The sequence below is a fragment of the Rhinichthys klamathensis genome, unplaced genomic scaffold (assembly GCF_029890125.1).
Source record: "Rhinichthys klamathensis goyatoka isolate OS25496 unplaced genomic scaffold, OSU_Roscu_1.1 h1tg000372l_1, whole genome shotgun sequence".
In the NCBI taxonomy this organism is placed as follows: Eukaryota; Metazoa; Chordata; class Actinopteri; order Cypriniformes; family Leuciscidae; genus Rhinichthys; species Rhinichthys klamathensis.
Window position 1 is genome coordinate 1,172,384 of NW_026606879.1, and position 21,181 is coordinate 1,193,564.

Consider the following 21,181-nt stretch of genomic DNA (forward strand, 5'->3'; position numbering starts at 1 on the left):
TCGTTAGCTGTTAGCGTACGCTAACAAAGCTCTACATCCTCACCCTGACAATGTGACAAGCCAGCGCGCGCGAGGGGAAGCATGGGGAGGGGGGTAATTAGGATAATTAAATTAGCACGCTGATGGACGCAGGCTGGGGAACTGTCAGGACCCCTCTCCTCTACCCAAGTACCACAGACAAACACATACACACACTCTGTAGGCGTAGAAATACACACGCACCCACGTCCAGATGCGCGCTTAGAACCGTGTGCGCATATAGGAAAGCACAAAAAAAAAAAAAAAACGTGATCTAAACCCTCAGCTGACCCTGACTGAATAAATTGCCTCACTTCATTTCTCCACTGGCCATCTCGTAAACACTTTGTTACATAAATCTAATGCAGATAACTAGTGCACCAATTATTTTTAATGGTTAATGTTCTTGTTATTTGCGTGTTGGCATCTCTATGGAAAACAATGCAACTCGCTCGCCTGCATTATTTGATTTATGGCAATTCAGGTCATTATATTACTGCATGCTCAACCAAAGACAATTATCATTTATTAGAGGCAAAAGGCCATGAGGAGCCCTGTTCTTAAACATGAGCAAACTTGTATATATAGACTTTTGTCCCATTAGGAATTATGAATTTCGAGTGAGTAATAATTGATTGTGACAGAAAGTAACCCAAGGTGATCAAACTGCGGTGCAAATCAATGGGCATGATGCTGCTTTATTAAAAAAAAAAAAAAAATTTCCTGATAAACTGCACTTACATTAATACTCCGCTGAATCTCTCAAATCAATCGAGAAAACTAACAAAGCAGAACTGCTTCAAGAAAAATGTACCTGGTACGATAGTGTATCACAATATTCATTTCACATTAAAAAAGTAAGTAACAAAAAAAAAATCTGAAAAAAAAAACACATTTTACTTTTATTTCCATTTTATATGATGATGATAAGAAGAAAGAAGAAGAATAGGCACACTTTTTGATAAAACAGATATGTTGTTAAATTATGTTATATTATATTAACCAATATTATATTACAATACATTATATTAAATTGTATTTTAACAAAGCCAGATAGGATACTTTTCTTTCTCTCATTAAATACTTGAGTGACACACACACAAATATACATTGTTCCAGTGTGATATGATTATGGAGTCAAACAGACTCAAGTTCCCATCCATACTGTTTATAATTTGAAATGATCTTAAATATCAACAGCTATTGTCCAGTTCCCTCACAGAATCATACAGTAAATATGCAGTGAGCCAATGATTCAAACTCTTTAATTATTGTCACATGAGTAGTAATGACAAAAATAGGCCAACAAAAAAAAATCAGGCAAACAAAATGGCATGAGTGGGACACACACACACACACACACACCTCTGGGTAGTTGTTATGCTATCAATGCAACACAAAACATTAAAATAATCATTTTGGTACTCATCAATAAATTCCACTACAGTGGATAATTAGAATGCATGATTAATTGAGGATAATGAAATGAGAGATGCGAAGAGACAGCGTCAGTAATGATCAGGAATTTAGCCTTTTCTTGCTCTCATTTAGTGCTGCTGATGAGCTTGGCCATCATACAGACATGCAGCCACTCTTTTTACACACACACAGTTCAATTACAGCAGTCTTGGCTGCAGCCAACAGTGTAATAATTAAGAAGATAATAGCTGAGCGTTTAGAGTGTAAATCTCCCTCCTGGACGGAGCACTGAACGGTTCAGCCTTGAAGAGCTGCGTGCATCTGCCGCCCAGCCACACACACATCTGCATGGGCAAATACACAAAACCGACAAAGCCGCATGCAAACAACACAGACATGCATACAAACACAACAGAGTTACATAGAAAAACACAAACATCACAACGACAAACATTCACTGTATATCAATATGGAAGAGCGACTTCAGGGAAAGGTTAGACATAGTGTCGTTTTGAATGAATGGTTTTATTGGATTTCCATTTCTTTATTCTTCTCTCAATAATCTCTCATGTTTCCTCAGGTCTATTATACAATGGATGCTTGTAGCTGGCAAGATCAACTTTGTAAGCATTGTTTGTTTCTAATAGCCCCCTCCACCATCCCCAACCCGTCATCTAGCTCTCCCAGCTCTCTACATGATGGGTTCACTTCACCAGGTCCAAAAATGTCTTCTTTCTTGTTCCTCGGTGAGGACAGAAGAACCATTTACATTCTTAACAACTTAAGAAATACCTTAAAGGTTCACTACTGAGGATTAACACTCACACTGAAGTGTTCATAAATGTATGTACATTTAGGGTGTGTTCACACTTGCCAGGTTTGGTTCAATTAAAACGGACTCTGGTGCGATTGCTCTGTTAGTGTGGTTCATTTAAATAAGTGCGAACGCTGCCATCTGAACCCTGGTGCGCACCAAACAAGTGGACCAAGATCCCTGAAAAGGTGGGTTTCGGTCAGCTTCCAAATGAAATCTGGTGCGAAATATGAACGCAACACAGAACAAAGACATCTAAATGAACCAAATAGAGGATGTGATGTCACAAGATGCAAAAATGCTCAAGCATACTTGTTTTTTTTCTCGTCTTAGGAGCCAAGTTGCCCATTACAGGTCAGTACAGGTGTCGGAACCGCGTCTCCTTGCTGCACATTGGAGAAATTCCTGGCGCTGTTTTGACTCCTTTACACATTTAATAAGCTCTTCACAAGTTCTCAGCTGGTAAAATACCATCATCTGATTCAGTATGCACATACATGAGCATATAAGCCCAGCACACAGCATTGTACACATACATCATATAAGCAGTTTTTTGTTGTTGTTTTGTATCCTTAGGTTCGGTGTTAAAAAAATGACAGTGTGAATGCTAAGCGAACGAGAACTAAATATTATTTTCTTTTTTTGGTCCAGACCAAAAGAACCAAACTACAAGTGTGAACACACCCTTAAATGTTTGTATTTACTTCTACCATGTGTAGTAGTTCGTCAAAGTCTTTTTACATGTTCTGCACCGTGGCTCCAGCAGCCAGTCACTGTATTTTGTGATCTCAAATCGAGATAAAAAGAATTACTTCATTCATGTGACTTTAAAAATATTCTATTAATTCCTAATATATATTAAAAAATAATATTTACTTCACCTGTTATTAGGGATGTGCTGGTTTAAGAAAAAAAATTGGGGGTGGTAAGATTTTTTCATGCTTTAAAGGAAAATACAGGAAAATCAGTAATCCTGTGAAATATTATTACAAATTAAAATGACTGTTTTCTATTTCAATTTATTTTAAAATATAATTTATTCAAGTGAGGGCAAAACTGAATTTTCAGCATCATTACTCCAGTCTTCAGTGTCACATGACATGAATAGAAAGTTTTTTTTTAAAAAACCTGCATTTATTTGAAACAGTAACAATGTCAAAGTATTTTACTGTCTCTTTAATGTCTCCTTGCTGAATAAAAGAGTTTCTTTCAAACACCTGACCCCAAACTTATAAACCATATGTACTTTTTAATGTGGTGAAGTTGATACAAAAGTAATACTTTGCTGGCTGTAGTGATGGTACTTCAAATTGGAATTAATTACTTGGGAATTTCTTGTTTTAAACACAGGTTTCCTTTTTCAACTTTATATTTTGCATTATAACTTTATGGTACAATTAGTTTACATAATATGCACTCAAAAAACCTTGAAAGCTATTTTTGTAACACAGCCATTGCCAGGAGCATAAATATAAATGTCTTGTTAAAATTCCCAGTATGATAATATATGAAGCATAAATAGAACATTAAGTCTGTCAAAACAGATTATAAACAAAATTCAAATTTTCCAACAAGGAAAACCCATAAGCACATCCAAAAAACTCTTCTGAAATGAGCCTCATTTCTTAACGTCTTGCGCCCCCTAGTGGAGCACAGATCTCACAACTTCATCCTCGCTTTATCTGTCCTAGAATATTTTGTTCTCACTGATCTCAACAGTTTAGTGAGCAAATAAACAAAACAACTTCCAAAACGTTTAATGAAGCACTTAAATCATGCTTTTCTCAAAGTGCCCGAGCAAACGTCAGCACACAGAACACCACAGCTATCTCTATACCACACAGAGCCACCCAAGACGAGATGGGCCATTTAGCTTGTAATTAAGAGCCGATTAAGCCAGATTGAGCCAGCTATTCAACAGCAAAGTCACCTTGCACTTTCTGCCTCCATTGCCTTATGCTGTAACCTACATCATGTGAAAGTAACGGTTATCCAAGCATGCACTGTTACAACTGGTGCTGCAAACAATCTGATCTAACAGAGGTGGCGTACAATTGACACTTTTGAACACTGAACTAAACCACCATTGATGACCTTGTGTTTGTTTAGGTGTTTAAACATTTATTTGACAACTTTGCCAGTAAATTCAAACCCTTTAGACACCTAAAGCTCACATGTTAACCTATTTAAGACAGTATGAAGAGACTCACCATCCTGGAAGACGCGCTCCACATTGAGGCCGTAGGTAGCACAGGTCTCGTAATACGTGCACCTCTTCAGGTCGTTGGACAGTTTGCGAGCGCGTGTGTCGTCGATGACACGAGGGTTAGCTGCACTGATTGCATCTGTGAATAGATGGGATGAGACAAAAATGTTTTTAAACTAACACTGGTGAAAATAATTCATGTTTAAGAAAATCCTTTCATCAAATGTGAGAGGCTTCAAATGCATACATATACATATTGTGAATAATCTTCCATTGATTATAGTGTGGCACCCCCTAGTGTTCATATACTGAAAACACAAGTAGTGTATAGGGCATCATTTTTGTCATTACTTAATATTTTAAATATATATTTTTGTGTTTAAAAGTTTGGGGTAAGTAAGACTTTAAAAAAAAATCAGGATATTAATATTTTCATCCAGCAATTGATCAAAAGTTGTAGTAAAACATTTATAATATTACAAAATATTTCTATTTTAATAAATGTTGTTTATAACCCAGAAAAATACCAAACCCATTTTAACGGCGTTAATTTTTTTATCGCGCGATTAACGGTCTTTTTGGCTTAGCAAACTTTAGTTTTTTTTCACATGCTTTTGCAACAGGATGCGGCATGCGCGGGATGCTTTGTTGCTTTGTAGACCAAAGCGCAAGCGAATCTAGCTAGACCAGAAACAAAACAACAGGCACGCCGCACACACTTGTTTGGGCTTGCGAGCTGGCCAAATAGTAGGTTAACGTTAAGTTTTGAGTGGATGACGAGCGCGAGACGCCGAAATGGATGCCAATAAGATTCTGAATGGAAAGTTTACTTTTAAAAAAGTTGCCAAATGGTTCCATTGACGAGACCAAAGTGATCTGTGTGTTTTGTCGTTGTGAACTGAGCTATCATCATCGCAGCACGTCCAGTCTGAAACACCACTTGATGATGGCCAAGCACACACACACACACACACACAGCTGATGCGAATTCTCTGCTCCCTCGTCAATATCAGGACCTGTCAGTATTTCTTTCACCCTTTTATTGATGGACAGTGTGTGAGAGATTATTTGCTCCAAGTGAAAATGTTAGTGTGAAATTGAACACAGTATTGTCCATGTTGTTTTCAATAAAAAACATTTGCACAAAGCAAGCCGATCCACTTTTCCATGTTGATAAGAGCATTAAAATGAGAAAAAAGAATGGGACAAAAAGAAATCAAGAATAGATATAATAGACATTTAGAATAGATAAAAATGTGCGATTAATTGCGATTAATCGCGAGTTAACTATGACATTTATGCGATTAATCGCGATTAAATATTTTAATCGTTTGACAGCACTAGTAATAATATTTCACAATATTACTGTTTTTGCTGTATTTTTGATCAAATACATGCTTGTCTTGGTGAGCATGAGTGACTTTCCCCCAAAAAAAACACAACCTTAACTTTTGAACAATAAATAATATAAAATGATAAATTCTTTCTCTTCTAGTGTGCCTGCACTTACCCTGAGTTCCCACAAGCACCAGGGGCACCTCTGCTGTGTTGCGGCAGTTGGCCATGCGACTATAGTAGTGGTAGACCGTCTGAAAGCTGATCTCATCTTCCAGACTGAACACAAATATCACCGCATCCACCCACAATGCAAACTGAGAGAGAATGATTGAGAGAGTGGTAACAATTTAGAAAGTGAGAGAGAAATATTCTTCAAGTAACAGTTAAAAATAGGCTGCACTCATATTTCATCATAGAATCGTAGGCTGCGTCTCATTCCCTGCGATGTGATTATTGTGAATGTGAACTTTTGTACTAGCAAGGGCTTTGAACCACTACACATTGGGACACAAGATGACTATATTACCTACGAAATGATTAAAACAACGTACATTAAATTACAGGGGGTATTTATCAATTATCAACAACATTGCCATTATGCCAAATAAAAATACTAGATGAAAAAACGAATATTTTAAATGTTGCCTTAGCAGTAAACTTAAATAAGTTGAAGCATTACAATTATTAACAGGAAACTGAAAAGCGCATTACGAAATAAACAATTTAAACTAAAATTAACATGAACACTAAAAATATTAAAATAATTCATGTAGTTTTATTTATTTTGCAGATTTTTTATTAAATTTTTTTTAAGATGAAAAATATCATCTTATCTTTTAAGGACAGAAAAATAAGGCTTTGTCAAGTTGTCTTCATACTTTTTGTGAGACTTAACATTTCGGGTAATGAATCCATGGAGCAACCAATGCTCACAGGATTTATAATATGGTTAAAAGTCTACAGTGCACTTACTGAACTAGGAAGTGGATTGAGACGCACCATGAAATTCATATTTCACAGACCATGAGAAAGCAGCCAAGTGACTTCCTGTTTGCATTTTATGACTAACAGAAAATCAGTTGGTCTAAATAAACGTGATCAACCTCATGTAAACTCTTTTACATCATGGTTTCCACTCAAGCGGCTCTGTAAAACAAAACTAATCTATTGCTTTAGCTACAGTACGCCATCCACAGTCCAGGCACAACATTATGAATCAGAACATCCGCTGTACTTCCTACCTGAGCCTCCGGAGGTCCCCCTTCATCCCGGATTAGAAGGAGGTAACTTTGCCCATCCACCACGATCTCCTTTTTAAAACGCCCTCCTGTCCAACAGAAGCAGCCAATCAATTTAAAGAGCCTGATGCTGCGAATACATTTACTACTTCTAAAATGAGATGATTGGTGGACTGTTGATTGACATGGAAACGGAGAAGGGTGTGTGTATCATCTGGTTATTTTCGAATTACTTTATTGGGTAAATAATTTGATCTACAAATCAGAGTTAATATTCAAAAAGCGAGTACTGGAATAATTTATTAAATAAATCATGCGCTACACTGCTTTTTTTGCAACTTCTCTTCATTATAATTCTATTCTTCCTGTGAAAACTGCAAAGGATTTCAAGTTTTGGTATTCCTGTATATGATTAAATTTTTTATATTCATAGTACAGAATCTCTCTTTTTTATTTTTTATTCCCAAAGAGCTGATTCTTCATGAACAAGCTGGGTCAATTTAGTGAATCGAAATCACACAGCATAGAACATACTGTGTCGTGTTGTGCTTCACGCTCGTAAAATGTGCTCATGCTCATAGTGTACTTACTGACTGGTTGTTCATATGACAGTGGCTGTTTCTCAATTCTAAGAATGCAAAGAACAGACTTGCGCTCTTGTGGAGACCGGTCTTGCCAGGCTACCTTGAAAGAACGAACTCTGGAGGACACGAGGACACAGAATGCATCTTTGTGAGGATTGAGATGTGCTGTGAACCGACCGTTCAGGACGTAATAGGCAGTGGGACAGCACCATCCAATGCACAATAAATTAAACAGAACATCACAGAGGTCATTACCTATTCAAATATTTAATTATTACTTTTACATGAGTATGTGTAAATGAGTTTGTACTGTATATATAATGGTTACGCTTTATTAACCTTAAGATTCTTGTAAACATGCCAATTGATAAGTACTGAAGACTTTCTCTGGGTATTTAGAACTTTATTGAAATTATGCCAATCAAAAAGACATGCGTTTACTTTCACAAGCTGTCACGCGTTTGCAATTTTTCAGTGGGAATCTCGAGTGAGAACAAGAAGCGGTTTGATTCTCTCAGGTCAAGAACACATCTGGTTACTTCCCTGCCTTCTCTGTACTTGCGTTCTTGAGTACTGGATGTGTACATTGATGGTCGATGATGACGTACGAGAACTCATATTGAGAAACGCCCAATACGTAGACACACATTTATGAATTTTTACAGTAGTATTTTATAAAAATAAATGGAATATGTTACCACATTTTTTGTTTGTTTAATACAGATATTATATAGTTAAAGCCCATTACTGGATTGCATTTATGCCACCTCTAAAGAGACTTAAAAGTTAGTGTAAAAACACCTTCCGTCAAAATTGTTTAGAGTAATCATCTCAATTTAGAAACGAAATTGCTTTTTATTACCAAATATTTCCTTAACAATATATAAAAGAATCATTAACAGACCTGTTCAGGAACTATTATTCACAAGTTAGTATATAAAGTTGTTTAAAATTGAATTAACTAATTTCTTTTTATCACTAGTATTTTCCACCCAACAACTGTAGTTGTGGGTAATTTTCCCCTCATAAGAAAATGTGTACTTTTTTTACTTTTAAATGTGGTTCATTAATATAATATTTTGAAAATCCCAGTTTCTGTTAAGTTAATAAAACAAAAAGTTTGAAAAAGCAGCTTTGTGGTCATTTCAGCAGAATATACCAGAGGAAAATATCACACTGTATCTTGAATGAGGAGCCTTTGAATATTGTCTTGGACAATGGACAATTGTGGTGGCCAATTAAAAAAAAAAAAAAAGTTGAGAACCACTGGTCAAAAGAAACCTTATTAACATGAGTTTTTCTCACAATATAATATGCAGCCTGTACAAACACCCTTGTGCCTGAAATGCATAGCTGAAGTTTTCTGCCCACAGGGTTCAGCCCAAAAAAAAGTATTTGAACCCATGGAGTAATTAGGTGTCAGCTAAAACAATTTGTTTTCAAACATCCAGTCTGACGATAGAGAATGTTAAAAGTCAAAATGTCCCATCTGAAGTGAGAGACGGCGGTCAGAGATCAGAGGACAGAGTGTGACAGAGACTTCTCGGGTGACTGTTGGTTGGTTTGCTGAAACATAAGAGGATCAGAGGGGATTCCTGGAGATGTTAGAGGGTCGTCTTAACCTTATCGCAGCTCTACATGGCTAATCGGCTTGTGTACCGAAGGCCTGAGAGAGCCTCACTCTCACTTCATATCCTGGACATTCCATGGTCATCTGGAGATATGGCCACTCGACTATTCTCTATTAAACTTTCACCCTTCACCTCTGACCTCCAACTATGCATCACCATGATAACCAGCAAAGACGATCAATCATACACAGAGAGATTTGAGATGGACCAATAACTGGTTTACCCAATATTTTAAATATTTATACTATTTTACTTTTTTTTTTTTTTTTTATCAGGTCTAACAGGGAACAGTGGTGTTCTCAAGTAAAATAACTCATTTAAAAGCAGTAATCATGTCAAATTGTCAATAAATTTGTGATTTCATTTTAGATAGCCATTTGGTATAAATGGTATATTTGTATTGTTCCTAGCCAGTGGTTCTCAATTTTTTAATCATGCCTCCTTTTAACTCCACTCAAAAAACCCTGAGAAACCCTGTTCTAAGCTAAGGATTATTCACAGGGTGGGGGTCACAATGGGCTACTAGGGGAACATTTCAGAAGAAAAGAAAGTGTCTAAATATTGACATATTTACATAAATAAATCACAATATTTTGAAAAGTACTATACAAAAACATTTTAATAATTATTTTAAAAATGTGTATATAATGTACTAACCACATTTTCTAGATAATCATTTATTTTGGCTTCAAATGTATCGATGCAAATTATTTTTATTTTGAAAAAATCTTGTCTTAATACTATCACACTATTTTACCACACACAGTATAAAAGAGTGTTTTTTTAGTAGGGGGTCTTGGTAATGAGATCATAGTTGGGGAAAAAAAGTTTGAAAACCCATGATTGTACCAAAAAAAAAAACCCTGATGTTAATTAAAATTATTATTAAATATCAGTTCTGCATATCAGTAATCAAGACACAGCAGCAAATAATCATTATCTCTAAAACAGATAACAGTTATTACACTAAAGGGAAGATATTCAAAATGCAGTTATAGCCTTTGTTTCCATCTTCTCTCTGTCTGGATAAAGTGTTTAAACTCTGCTTTTCTGCTGAACCAAGCATGGGCAATAATATGAAAGCCAAAGTTCATGCGCTTTACAAAAGTCGGCAGGTTGAAAAAGAAGATTGGGTTAGTCTGTTCGGGTATGGCGGTACGGCTGGAGGAGACGGCAAGCTTTTCCGTAATGACACGTTTGCCTGTTTGTGCTATAAAGGAAGAGGAAGAGGACCAGCGTCAGGACAGCTAACACTCAGCATATAGTCTGGACCCAGTTATTTATATATTTGTTGAAAATATAGAGCGAGAGAGAAGTGCACAGTGAGTGAAAGATACACACCCATCGCTTAATTACACTCTGGGTTCTTTCTCCATGGAGTTGATGTCAGTTGAGTAAAAACACGCTGAGATAGCTCATCTCGACAAACTCGTGTGAAAAGAACAGTTTTTGATAGAACGCACAGTGCAACAACAGTTTGACATCCAGTCTTGATGTACAGTGACCCATAACGCGTAGTGCAGTGGTGGCATTGGTGGTTCGTTAAGGAAATGAATGAAATGGAAGATGGCAAAACTACAGTGGCATCATGAGAGGAGTGGAATCTCCTGTTCTGTGGCTTGATACGTTTAAAGCTTTGTGCTGAGTAAAGAGAGGCCGTGTGGAATAGATACGTCTCTACTTCCAGACTTTAAATATGATGCAGATTGTTTGTGAGCAAAACAATGCATCTAAAATGGAAACAAGACCAAGAATGTGCTGTTATACAAGCCACAGAGGGGAGAGTCCACCTGTTCAACTCTCTTGCACTAGAAAAGACCCTTCCCAAGAAGAACATATCAGACGTTGAAAAAGAGAGCAAATAGTTACCTGCGTCCACGTCAGCTAGTTAAAGAAGAGACCAAGGAAAGAGAGAATAAACAAAACTCAAATCAAAAAGCAGCCAAGCTAAACATGCACAGTCACAGTTAAGAAATTAAACACAGCAGGACAAAGAGAGAATGAAAGAGAGAGAGAGAGACAGAGAGAGACAGAAGCATAACTTTCATTCATTCATCACAATCTTATAATGTCAAGGGGCTTCTGTGAGTATGTGTGTATCTGAACAGATCAAACACGCCTGTCCTGAGGACACAGTCAGGTCAATACAGCTGAAAGGGGCACATACTATCGCACACGCTCATGTAATGCATGCCAGCTGAGCATTGAGGTCAATGACGCAATTCACAATCTATTAGATCATTCAAAACTACATTCCAAATGCAATTCACTCGTACGCATATTTGTGTATCCGATTGGAATCTGGTCTAAAATTATTGACTGTCCACAGTGTATCGCAACTGTTCAGATCTGATGTGTGTATCCCATGCCGCTCTTTCACTTTCCGGAATATCTGCATTGATTTATATGGTAATGACTTTGCGTTTGGTAGGTATACGCCAAAAACAACAACCACCGCAACATGGAGGGGTTTGCAATACAGACGTTGTCTTATTTACAACATGAGTGTGTAGCCGCTGCGCTGGAAGAAACGTAGGAGGCTGGTGTGAGCAGCTTTGTTCCGTGCTGTCGTCTCCATCGTTTTCAAAAAATGTCTGTTATATTGTCATTTTCTGCTCGTCCGGCACTTTGCAACAACGCAACCTTATTTTTGCACCGACTGTCAGCATGTTTCCTATAAAAACATCTGACGTTTAGGTTTTACGTGTCATGAGACAGTCACATAATCCACGCAAAATCCGATCAGAGCAGCCAGACTGAAACGGATTTCCAGAAATGTGATTTGAATAGAATTTCAACCCACATATGAATGTAGCTTGAAAAGCAGTTATTTTGTCCGTTCACACTTGCTAAATCTGATTTGTACAAAAAATCGGATTGGACTGACAGTGAACGTAGTGAAACCTAAGTTTCAGGATGATACAACTGTCCTGATATAATAAAGAAAAAAATGTGTAATTCTTGAATAAAATCATTAGTAGTTTGGCTAAATCTTTTATTATTATTTCTTAGAGAAAAGCAGTGAAGCAGTTGTTAAAATATTATTTACATAAAAAAAAAACATTTGTGTGCCAAATCAAAGTCATGTGGTGCAACCAACATGCAGAAGCATGCAGGGAAAAAACAAACAGACAAAACAGGAAATTAAATAATTGAGAGGACGCCTATAGACCTTTATGACTGTGTGATAAGGTCAGGAGGTCTCCTAAAATATTACATAATTAGACCTTTTTATGACAACGCAAGGTTTTAAAATGGCGCATGGTCTGCCTCCACAGAAAAAGTTGTCATTTGTGAAAACGTGATATTTATGAATTAATCATTTAAGATATTTGTAAAAACACTGACACACATTCAAGGTGTGAGGAAAATATTACTTTTTACTTAAAGGTTACACCACATGGCATTTTTAGTTAGATGAATTTAAACCTTTCTTGAAAAGGTTCTAAGAACTTGGCACATGTGTTTTAAGCTAGATTTTTTAAATATTTGTATTTGCTACTGACCCATTTAACAAAAATAACAAAGCATGCAGAGTAGAAATGGGTCAGGATGGTGAACCAGTTTATCTAGATTTAATGGTTTGCAGGGTAAAACCCCATTTGGAAAAGATCTAAAGTCTAAATTTGATATTTTACATTGATATAAGTGTTGTTTTTTTCCCATGCCAGAGGGACTGGTCTGCACAATTGCACCAAACTGCTGATCCCAGCAGAGCTGCATTTCTAAATCAAACATGATTGTGGCGGCATAAGCAAAAACTCAGTTATTTACCCATATAGGGGTGCTGGGTTTGGAAATGGTAAAGGCTGGGTCTGTGTCGAGACCACAAAGCCTGTAGGGATTTTCTTCCTTCTTGAGTAAACATACACACACAGTCACACAATTGGCCTTGTGATAATATCTCTTAATGAGTTCTGAGAAAGTCTCTATTCATGTAGTATGTGTGATAGAAGGGAGGGACAGAGCAAAACCCATGCGGCCGCCTGCTTTCTTTGCAGAGTGCTCTGTAAAAAATCTGCTCCAGCTCTATTTAGTGGTTTTGAGGTTGGGGTTACTCTACCAAAGCTAGGAAACACTATTTTTAAACCCAGAATAGTGAAACTTCAAAAAAAGAAGAGTAGGAAAACATTTTAGGGGTATGGTAGTTTTACTGGAATCTAAATTTGGAAATTCAAATCAGTTTTCTGTTGCGGAAATGCGACCTAACGTACCTAAAAATTCGAGTTTAGCGGCACTTCTAACATAAGAGGACGTGCTGGCCTCAAACGTGAAAAATTCAACCGTGTCGCTTAAGCTTAGCAAGGCACACACTTCAACGGTCTCTGATGTCGCGATAAGTTTCTTTTGGCACTCTGTCCTATAATCCACTGCAGCAAACAGGCAATTGACATTTCTGAGGGTTTTTTCTTGCAGGGTGATTTCCTGGTTGACCGCTGGTATGCAGTGGCTTGAGTTTTATACGATGAAGTGCAAAGGAGAGGACGAGACATGATTAGTGTCCGTCGCTCCACCAAATTTCCTCTCCTGTGACCTCATGCTCTCTACGAGACCCTCAGGCGTTCAGATTACTGCAGTTAAGCCCAATTGTACTAAATGCTGCTTAAACAAATTTCGATCTTTAAAGAAAAGCCCTACAAACCCTGCTTTGTGAGGCAGCCATTTGAAAGGCCAGTTTAACATGACTACATAATAACGGTCATAAAGGACATGAAATATTGACACGGGGAGCTTTTGAAAGTAGATCCTCGCTCGGGGAAGAGAGCATATTGGGGTGGTCTGGCGGCGTGCCTTGAATGTTCTCAATTATACATTGGGAGTATGGCAGAGTCCACCGGCACAACTGTACCGTACTAACATACTAACAGCAGGTGTGCGGGGAGAGAGAATAAGAGAAGGAGAAAGCTGAACGTAGAAATAAGAAGTGTGTCTAGCCTATGCCTCGGTACTACTGAAAACAGAGGAATATTAACTATTTACACATAACTTTAAAAACAGAATTGCACGTACGCCATAGTACAGTCTTTCAAAAGCATCAAAGGGAGTACTATAAACTGTGTTAATAATATCGCTTGTGCACAAGATGAATACATTTTAAAATCTAAGAGTAAAAAGGCTTTTAAAGGGTCTCCGTATTTCACCATTTGAAGCTACCTACCTTCAGGGCTTTCTTCCTGCACATAAGTCCCCGTCAGATACCGGTGAACCAGTGCAGACTTCCCACTGGCCAAGTTACCCACAATGCCCTGCACACAAACAAACAGTATTATTAGGGGTCCCTTACTATGTGATATTTTGGCTTAATAATCATAATCCTAATAATCATAATTCCATGGGGTGATTCCAGATTATTTTGGGACTAAACATAGTTAACATAGTTTTATAACCTTTGCTGAGTGTTGTTGAGCATATAAATGTTTCTAAATAAAAAAATGGGGTTTGAATTTTATTAGAACTAACAGATTTTATTTTTCTCCTTTTTGTTATATGAAGACCACATTAAAACTATCAAGCCTTTGTTACAAATTTTTGCTTCTTTTCAAATAACTTCTATACATTGTATTGTTTTATCCTTGAAATCTGAAACTGTAAAAAATAAAAAATATATATAAAAAGAAAATTACATTTTTCAAAAAGTTTTGACTGTCTCATGATTGTAGAGTCATTAACACCACATCAAGCAGTACTTTGACCCTTATAATGTTTTTTTCCTAAAGTTATTGTACTTGTTTTCCAAGGATGAAATATGAGATGTTATGTTAGAAAGTAAAATTGAAGTAAATAAGTAACTTAATATGGTTAGCCAACCAAACAAGCTGTACTTTTTTTAATTATGCAAAATGTATTAAAATATTGTTTGTTGAACTTTTGGATTCATTAAATTATAATTATAGGACTAGCCTCAGCAAGACATGGTACAATGTCATTTTCTCCCTCATAATTTTCCAGAATGTTATCAAGCAAGACACAATTTGAGATGTATAGGAAATGACACTGAAGGGAATGAATGTATATGTCTATTATTAGTGAACCAACAAATAAACAGTGTAAAAATAGTGTTTACAATTCGACCTGATCGAAGACGTTTTCAGGTGACGGGCATGCAACACAAATGTAACAATTAAATGATGCAAATAAAAGCTTCTATTATGATTTGATTTTTTTAAAGGCAAACATTAAACATCAGTGACTGGACTCACCACTTTGAGCTCCGGTACTGCGCGACTGAGCGTCCATTCCTGACTGTTGACAAAAGCATCTGTAACAGAAAAAGAGAGAGATCGTCATAAATGTGGTCATGCACTTCAGTTCAAGCTTATTTAAAGAACAGTTCTAGGTGTGCGGCTCACTGATCAATGTAAAAAGCAGATGAAAAGCACACAGTCAAACAGACCAAAGTGGAACAAAATCCTTTCCATTGACACTTAACCAAAATTAACATACTACTCGTCAACTTCATACAGCACAAAACATGTTTGTGTTTATTTTAGGTCTTTTTTTTTTCAGCTGAGCGAATATCCAATGTGTTAATTAGAGCCCATGATGCCTTCACGGCCCCCACGCTCAGCTGCACGACACGTTTCACATTACAATAGAACAATAGTGGCTGCAGGTGCACAGTGGGCTCAAACGCTCAGAGGACATCTAAGAGACCAGCAGATAAGCCTGCAAATCCAGCTTCCCCAGTTTCACAGACGAGGCTTAAGCCTATTCCTAGACTAAAATACATGTTTGAGCTGTTTTAACTGAAAGATACTTGCACTGGCATATCTTAAAATATGTCAGTGCCATTGTTTTGCCTTAAGATGCACAACAGTAATGTGTTTTTTTTTTTTTTTCTAAAGCACATTTATAAAAGCCACTTAAATGTCCTAATTAAACTAATGCCTAATCCTAGCTTAATATAAGCCCTGTCTGTGAAACCAGGCCCAGAAGTGTTGTGAAAATTATGTATGGAGAGATTCAGGTCATGCTCTATTACGAAAGAAAAAGATAAATAATGCTAGGCCAGTTTTGCTTTCTCTAAAGTAGCACCCAAGTAATGTTTTTATTTTCTAAAGCACGTTTATAAAAGCTCATTGAATCATTGATTCTCCCGATTCGTTCAAAGCCACAGATTCATTTACTAATGAAAAACCACTGTTGTGTTGTTTAGAGAGGAGACTCACAACAGTTCTGATGTGGCTTTCATTGGAACTATTATTTCGCTGCAAACAATATTGACAATATGGTGTTTCAAATGTAGGTCACTTAATATATTTTTGTTTGTTGAATGCTTGTATAAATCAATGTCACATTTGCAATCGTGTGAAAAAAATTACTGCTAGTATAATTATCAACATTAAAAACAAGGACTCGCCGAGTGTTTCTGTTTCTTAAATCAATCTTTATGCACAGTTTGTGTCTATATTTGGCTCTTCATGCTAGCAAGTGCTAAAACCCCACTTTTACAAATGTACATTGTTATTGAGAACGGCAGTAATGTAGCGCAATTTGCCAAGGCAGCAGACTCTGCACGCAATCTATCATATTCATGCTGCTTGTGTGGATGCAGTCAGTTTTGACTGCAAAAGATGAGGTAATCTGATTCTGAATGGATGTCATGTATTTGACCTTTTACGGCACTACCATTTTCCTGTTTTTATACTGTTTGAAATACACGCTCGGTTTTATTGTTATTTTAAGGTGGGGTAGAGGGTATATAAAAAAAAATATATAAAAAAAATGTTGTTCGCATACCCCCTCTGTCGCCTCATGTACCGCAATTTGGGAACCACTGTACTAGACTAGAGACATTGTTATCAACCAGAGGGTCAGGGTTCACTAGAGGGCTTCAGAAAACCCCAAAGGGGCCTCAACATGACGTAAATTATTTACAAGCTTTAGAATAAGCTAAAATAACGAAACAACCAGGATTCCCACAGCCTTGAAAAAATATATATATTATGGGGAAGCCAAAAAAGTGAGATTTCTAGATGTTAACAAGTTGAGAAAACCACTGCAGTGTAATTAGCATGTTGCTATGCTAACAAAGTGATTAATTAGCATAAATAAAGAGCACACAAATGCTAGTAGTGGCTGCACCATAGCAATACTTAGGTATTCAATGAAATTAGCATATTCACAAATCATTTGTCTAAACCTGTCCACCATATAGGGGTGGGCGCTATACCGGTATGAACGTGAATACCGGTATTATGTTGTGCCATGATATGGATTTTGCGATACCGAGGATACCGTATTCATAAATTCAAATTTTGCAGTTATATTGTTTTGTTCAATTTGGTACTCTTTACAACTGTTAACACTAATGACGATACAGAATCGAATACGCTGTTTAAGGAAGTGGCTGATTTGGCGCTTCATACGCGTGAAGTTGCTGAGGCGATTAACCGATGTCCTGTGCTGTGACGCGTTCAATGAAGGACCGTAACGTAGAACACATCGCTAGTGCTAAGCGGCTGTTCATAAAGGATGCATATTTTGCAGTGGAATGGGAAATAACAAGGTAATAAAACGCAAGTTTGACTTTTAACTTGAGCGCTGCATTTTTAGAATGCCGTTTCATTTGCGAGACGCGGGTGCAACACCAAAACAAGTTCCTCGAGCACAAAAAAACGTTAAAGTTCCAGGCTACTGTATGTTTGAGATGTCATGTTTTCATGAAGGTTGAAAGGCTGAAAGCTGCTATTATTATCTTTGTTTTTACAAAACATTTACTGCTAATAATATTATCCACGTGGAGACATTTCCCCGCAATGTAACGTTAGGCTATGAATAACAGGACACGACACAGACATGAGCGCGCGCATACGTACACGACACACACATAAGCGCGCGCATACACACACTGTAAACCCGAATAAGTTGGCACAACTCAAAAAATTTAAGGCAATAAATTGCCTCAAATTTTTTAAGTTAAGAAATTCAAAGTTTAAGTAAGCAGAACTGACATATTTTTATTTTGTATTTGTACATTTGAATTGTTCTTAACTTGAAATGTTTGAGTACACTAATTCATACATTTAACTTAAAATTTCATGTAATCTCAATGTGAACACTTTTATTAGTATAAACTTAGCTAGCTTTAACAAGCTAGTTTGCTAACATACTATTTTGTTAACTTCTTAACAATAGTATGCACAGTAACACTTGCAGCAATATAAAGGTTTTATTTGCTCTCAAATCAAGCTCATGCACCACTTGTCACCATGATGGTAACTATCCTAAAACCAACATTAACAGAAATTCTTCTAAATTAGCATAACGAAACATTAATCATTACTAAATCACCCGCTTAACATTAATCTTGCACAAAAAAAACATTGTATTACACTTAATTTTAGCATTTACTCTCCCTTTCGAGTGCCATCGGCAAAGCATGCTGGGAAATATACATCCCAGCCGTTTCAGTTAAACTTAAGTTCGTCTAAATTAAAAGAAATAATTTCATAAAACTCAAAACAATGAAACAGTTCAGTTTACTTAAAATATATCCATTCTGTGAACTTGAAAGAAAAAGAAAGTGCTAAATACTCATAAAAGTTAATTTGACTGAACTAATTAGTTTAATTTAAGTTTTTCCTACTCAAACCAATTAAGTATTTTGAGCGTTAGGGTTTACAGTGCACACACTGGTCCACTATCTTTGTGGGGACTCTCCATAGACGTAATGGGTTTTATACTGTACAAACTGTAGGCCTTTACTCTGTCTCCTTACACTAATGAATTATTTTGTATGAAAATGTTCATTGTTTTTTTCTTGTATACTTTTAAGTTCTATTTATTTGGTGCTTTGTTCAATCTCAACCCATTATTTTATTTTTATTATTAAGATGTCTGCACAAGAGTTAACTGTAATCTGTGCAAATATTAAACTTAAATTAAACGTCTCGCTTTGGTCTACACTGGAAGTGTTCTGCTTGCTCTGCTAAAGCTAAACTATTATTACTAAAGCTGAAACTAAATAAAATAAAAACTATATAGAAATGTGTTTGCAAAATAAAAACTAACAAAACCATTCATGAAACTAGCTAAAACTAAACTGAAATTTAAAGCAAAATTGAAAACGATATTAAAATAAAAACTAATTTAAAAAAGCAAAACTATAACAACAGATATTCCCGGAGACAGAGCACACCCGAAGACGGCTCTCACTCTAAAATCAATAAAGTCTTCATTCGCTGCCGGTTCTCATTATGACAAGACGAGCAAAAAGTGGAAAGACATAACAAGTGCATTCAGGCCTACCTCATGTTGCACGTTTGCACTTTTTGAGAAAAAAAATGGCACAATAAAAAAACACATTTCAGGTCTATGTCCAATGAAATGCCTCACCTTTTTCTAGTTATCTAGTGTTAAACTACATATTTTGCCTGTAATTTAACTAAGGTGTACTAAAATGTGATTCCAATTTTTTTTTTCTCATATCGCGATATAATATCGATATCGTCCGGACAGTGAAAAATATCGTGATATGAATTTTTGCTCATATCGCCCACCCCTACCACCATATTGGATGAATTTGAGCCCTGTCCTCAAAAGGATACATGTAACACTGCCTTGTATTACTATTTTGTCAAAAACACCACAACTTACTTTTAGAAAAAGTTTTCACATTGAGTGTGTGCATATATTGTTTTAAAATGTTGTCTAGCTGGGCAGCTCACTAGATTTATTCTGGAACAATTCTTTGTTCTTCATGTTTCTATCTTTATGCACAAAGCAATGGGTGCTATGCTGCCATCATCTATTCACTGATGTCAGATAACAACCGTCTGTAATTTCTCAAGAGACCCATACTAAACACACACTAATGCTAACATATATGCATAACCCTTGGGGATTGTCTCCATTGGCACTTTTTGATAAGCTAGCAGATGAAGTATAGAAAGAAAGCAAGAGCCTTTGGGGGGTTGCTTCATATATTCCGCTGGGTGACCCACAAAAGGCCACGGTGTCAGAAATCTGAGAAAGGTTAACACAATCTGCCACCCACAACTGACTGGGTGTTAAAGGAAAAATAAGGACTGATTGTACATTTGATGTTCCAATCACATATTATTCATATTGTTTTTATAAGATTGGACTTATTTGATCTCTTTCCTCTAATGGGCATGCGGTGCACAGATGGAACCAATCAACACAGCGGTATGACAGCTGTGTCTGCGATACTGAGACTCATTCAAAACGACAATCCGTAACATCACAGGAGACGTGATGGAAGTGACAGACCGATGATGATCCATTACAGCCGAAGCCCTTGTCATCTCTCTCTCAACTCTTCAATTTAAATAGACTTGCTAGATGCTTTCTCATTATGGAAGTCAAAAGCATGGTTATTTATAAAGCTTAGTGCAGCCTCGATAAAAACAATAATAAAAGACATTGCTAGAGCTTTTAAAGAAAATCATTATGTATATTTTGTATATATATTGAGCTATTTGAGTTGCCGTAGTTTGCTGTAGTTCTCAAGAAATGATGGGTAAGGTAATGTAGTCTTCTGATGAGCGCCGGAGGTAACAAAACCCCAGTGTATAGACAAACGTTACAGTAAACAACACAAAGAACAACATTCCATCTGTGTGTCGTGTGATATAACACACCCCGACTCAACAAACCAATCTGTGGAAATCACAGAGTCGGACCAAAAAATGTGCATGGAAGTGTCCATCCAGTCCAGATGCAAGGTAACTTGGCAAATTTGTATATTATATGCATATGGTAGCAAATACTTGGGGGGATGAAAGGACACAGAAACTGTCCTTGTAAATAGACAGCAAGCAAGCCTCTTGAGCAATGTGCAAAATCGCAGCTCCCCTTTGGATTAATTGGCTGCTTTTCAAATTAAATGACGTGACGATTAATACAAGGTAAGACTTGTCTGTATTGTTTCTGTTTGTTGTGAGTGATGAATATGCATGCCTTCAGAT

The 21,181-nt window shown here is 36.7% G+C and overlaps 1 protein-coding gene across 4 annotated transcripts in view; it reads right to left on the bottom strand.

Moving 5' to 3' along the window:
- agap1 (ArfGAP with GTPase domain, ankyrin repeat and PH domain 1) overlaps positions 1 to 21,181 on the bottom strand; it is a 201,606-nt gene that overhangs the window by 87,080 nt on the left and 93,345 nt on the right. For 2 of the 4 annotated variants that reach the window (XM_056233559.1, XM_056233557.1), the window contains exons 2-7: positions 15,449 to 15,507; positions 14,407 to 14,494; positions 11,118 to 11,132; positions 7,037 to 7,122; positions 5,968 to 6,109; positions 4,462 to 4,596 (exon numbers count right to left, since the gene is read on the bottom strand). In XM_056233559.1, coding sequence (XP_056089534.1) covers positions 4,462 to 4,596; positions 5,968 to 6,109; positions 7,037 to 7,122; positions 11,118 to 11,132; positions 14,407 to 14,494; positions 15,449 to 15,507 — 525 coding nt within the window. The remainder of the gene's footprint in view (positions 1 to 4,461; positions 4,597 to 5,967; positions 6,110 to 7,036; positions 7,123 to 11,117; positions 11,133 to 14,406; positions 14,495 to 15,448; positions 15,508 to 21,181) is intronic. The other 2 variants (XM_056233560.1, XM_056233558.1) reach the window with 1 other exon arrangement.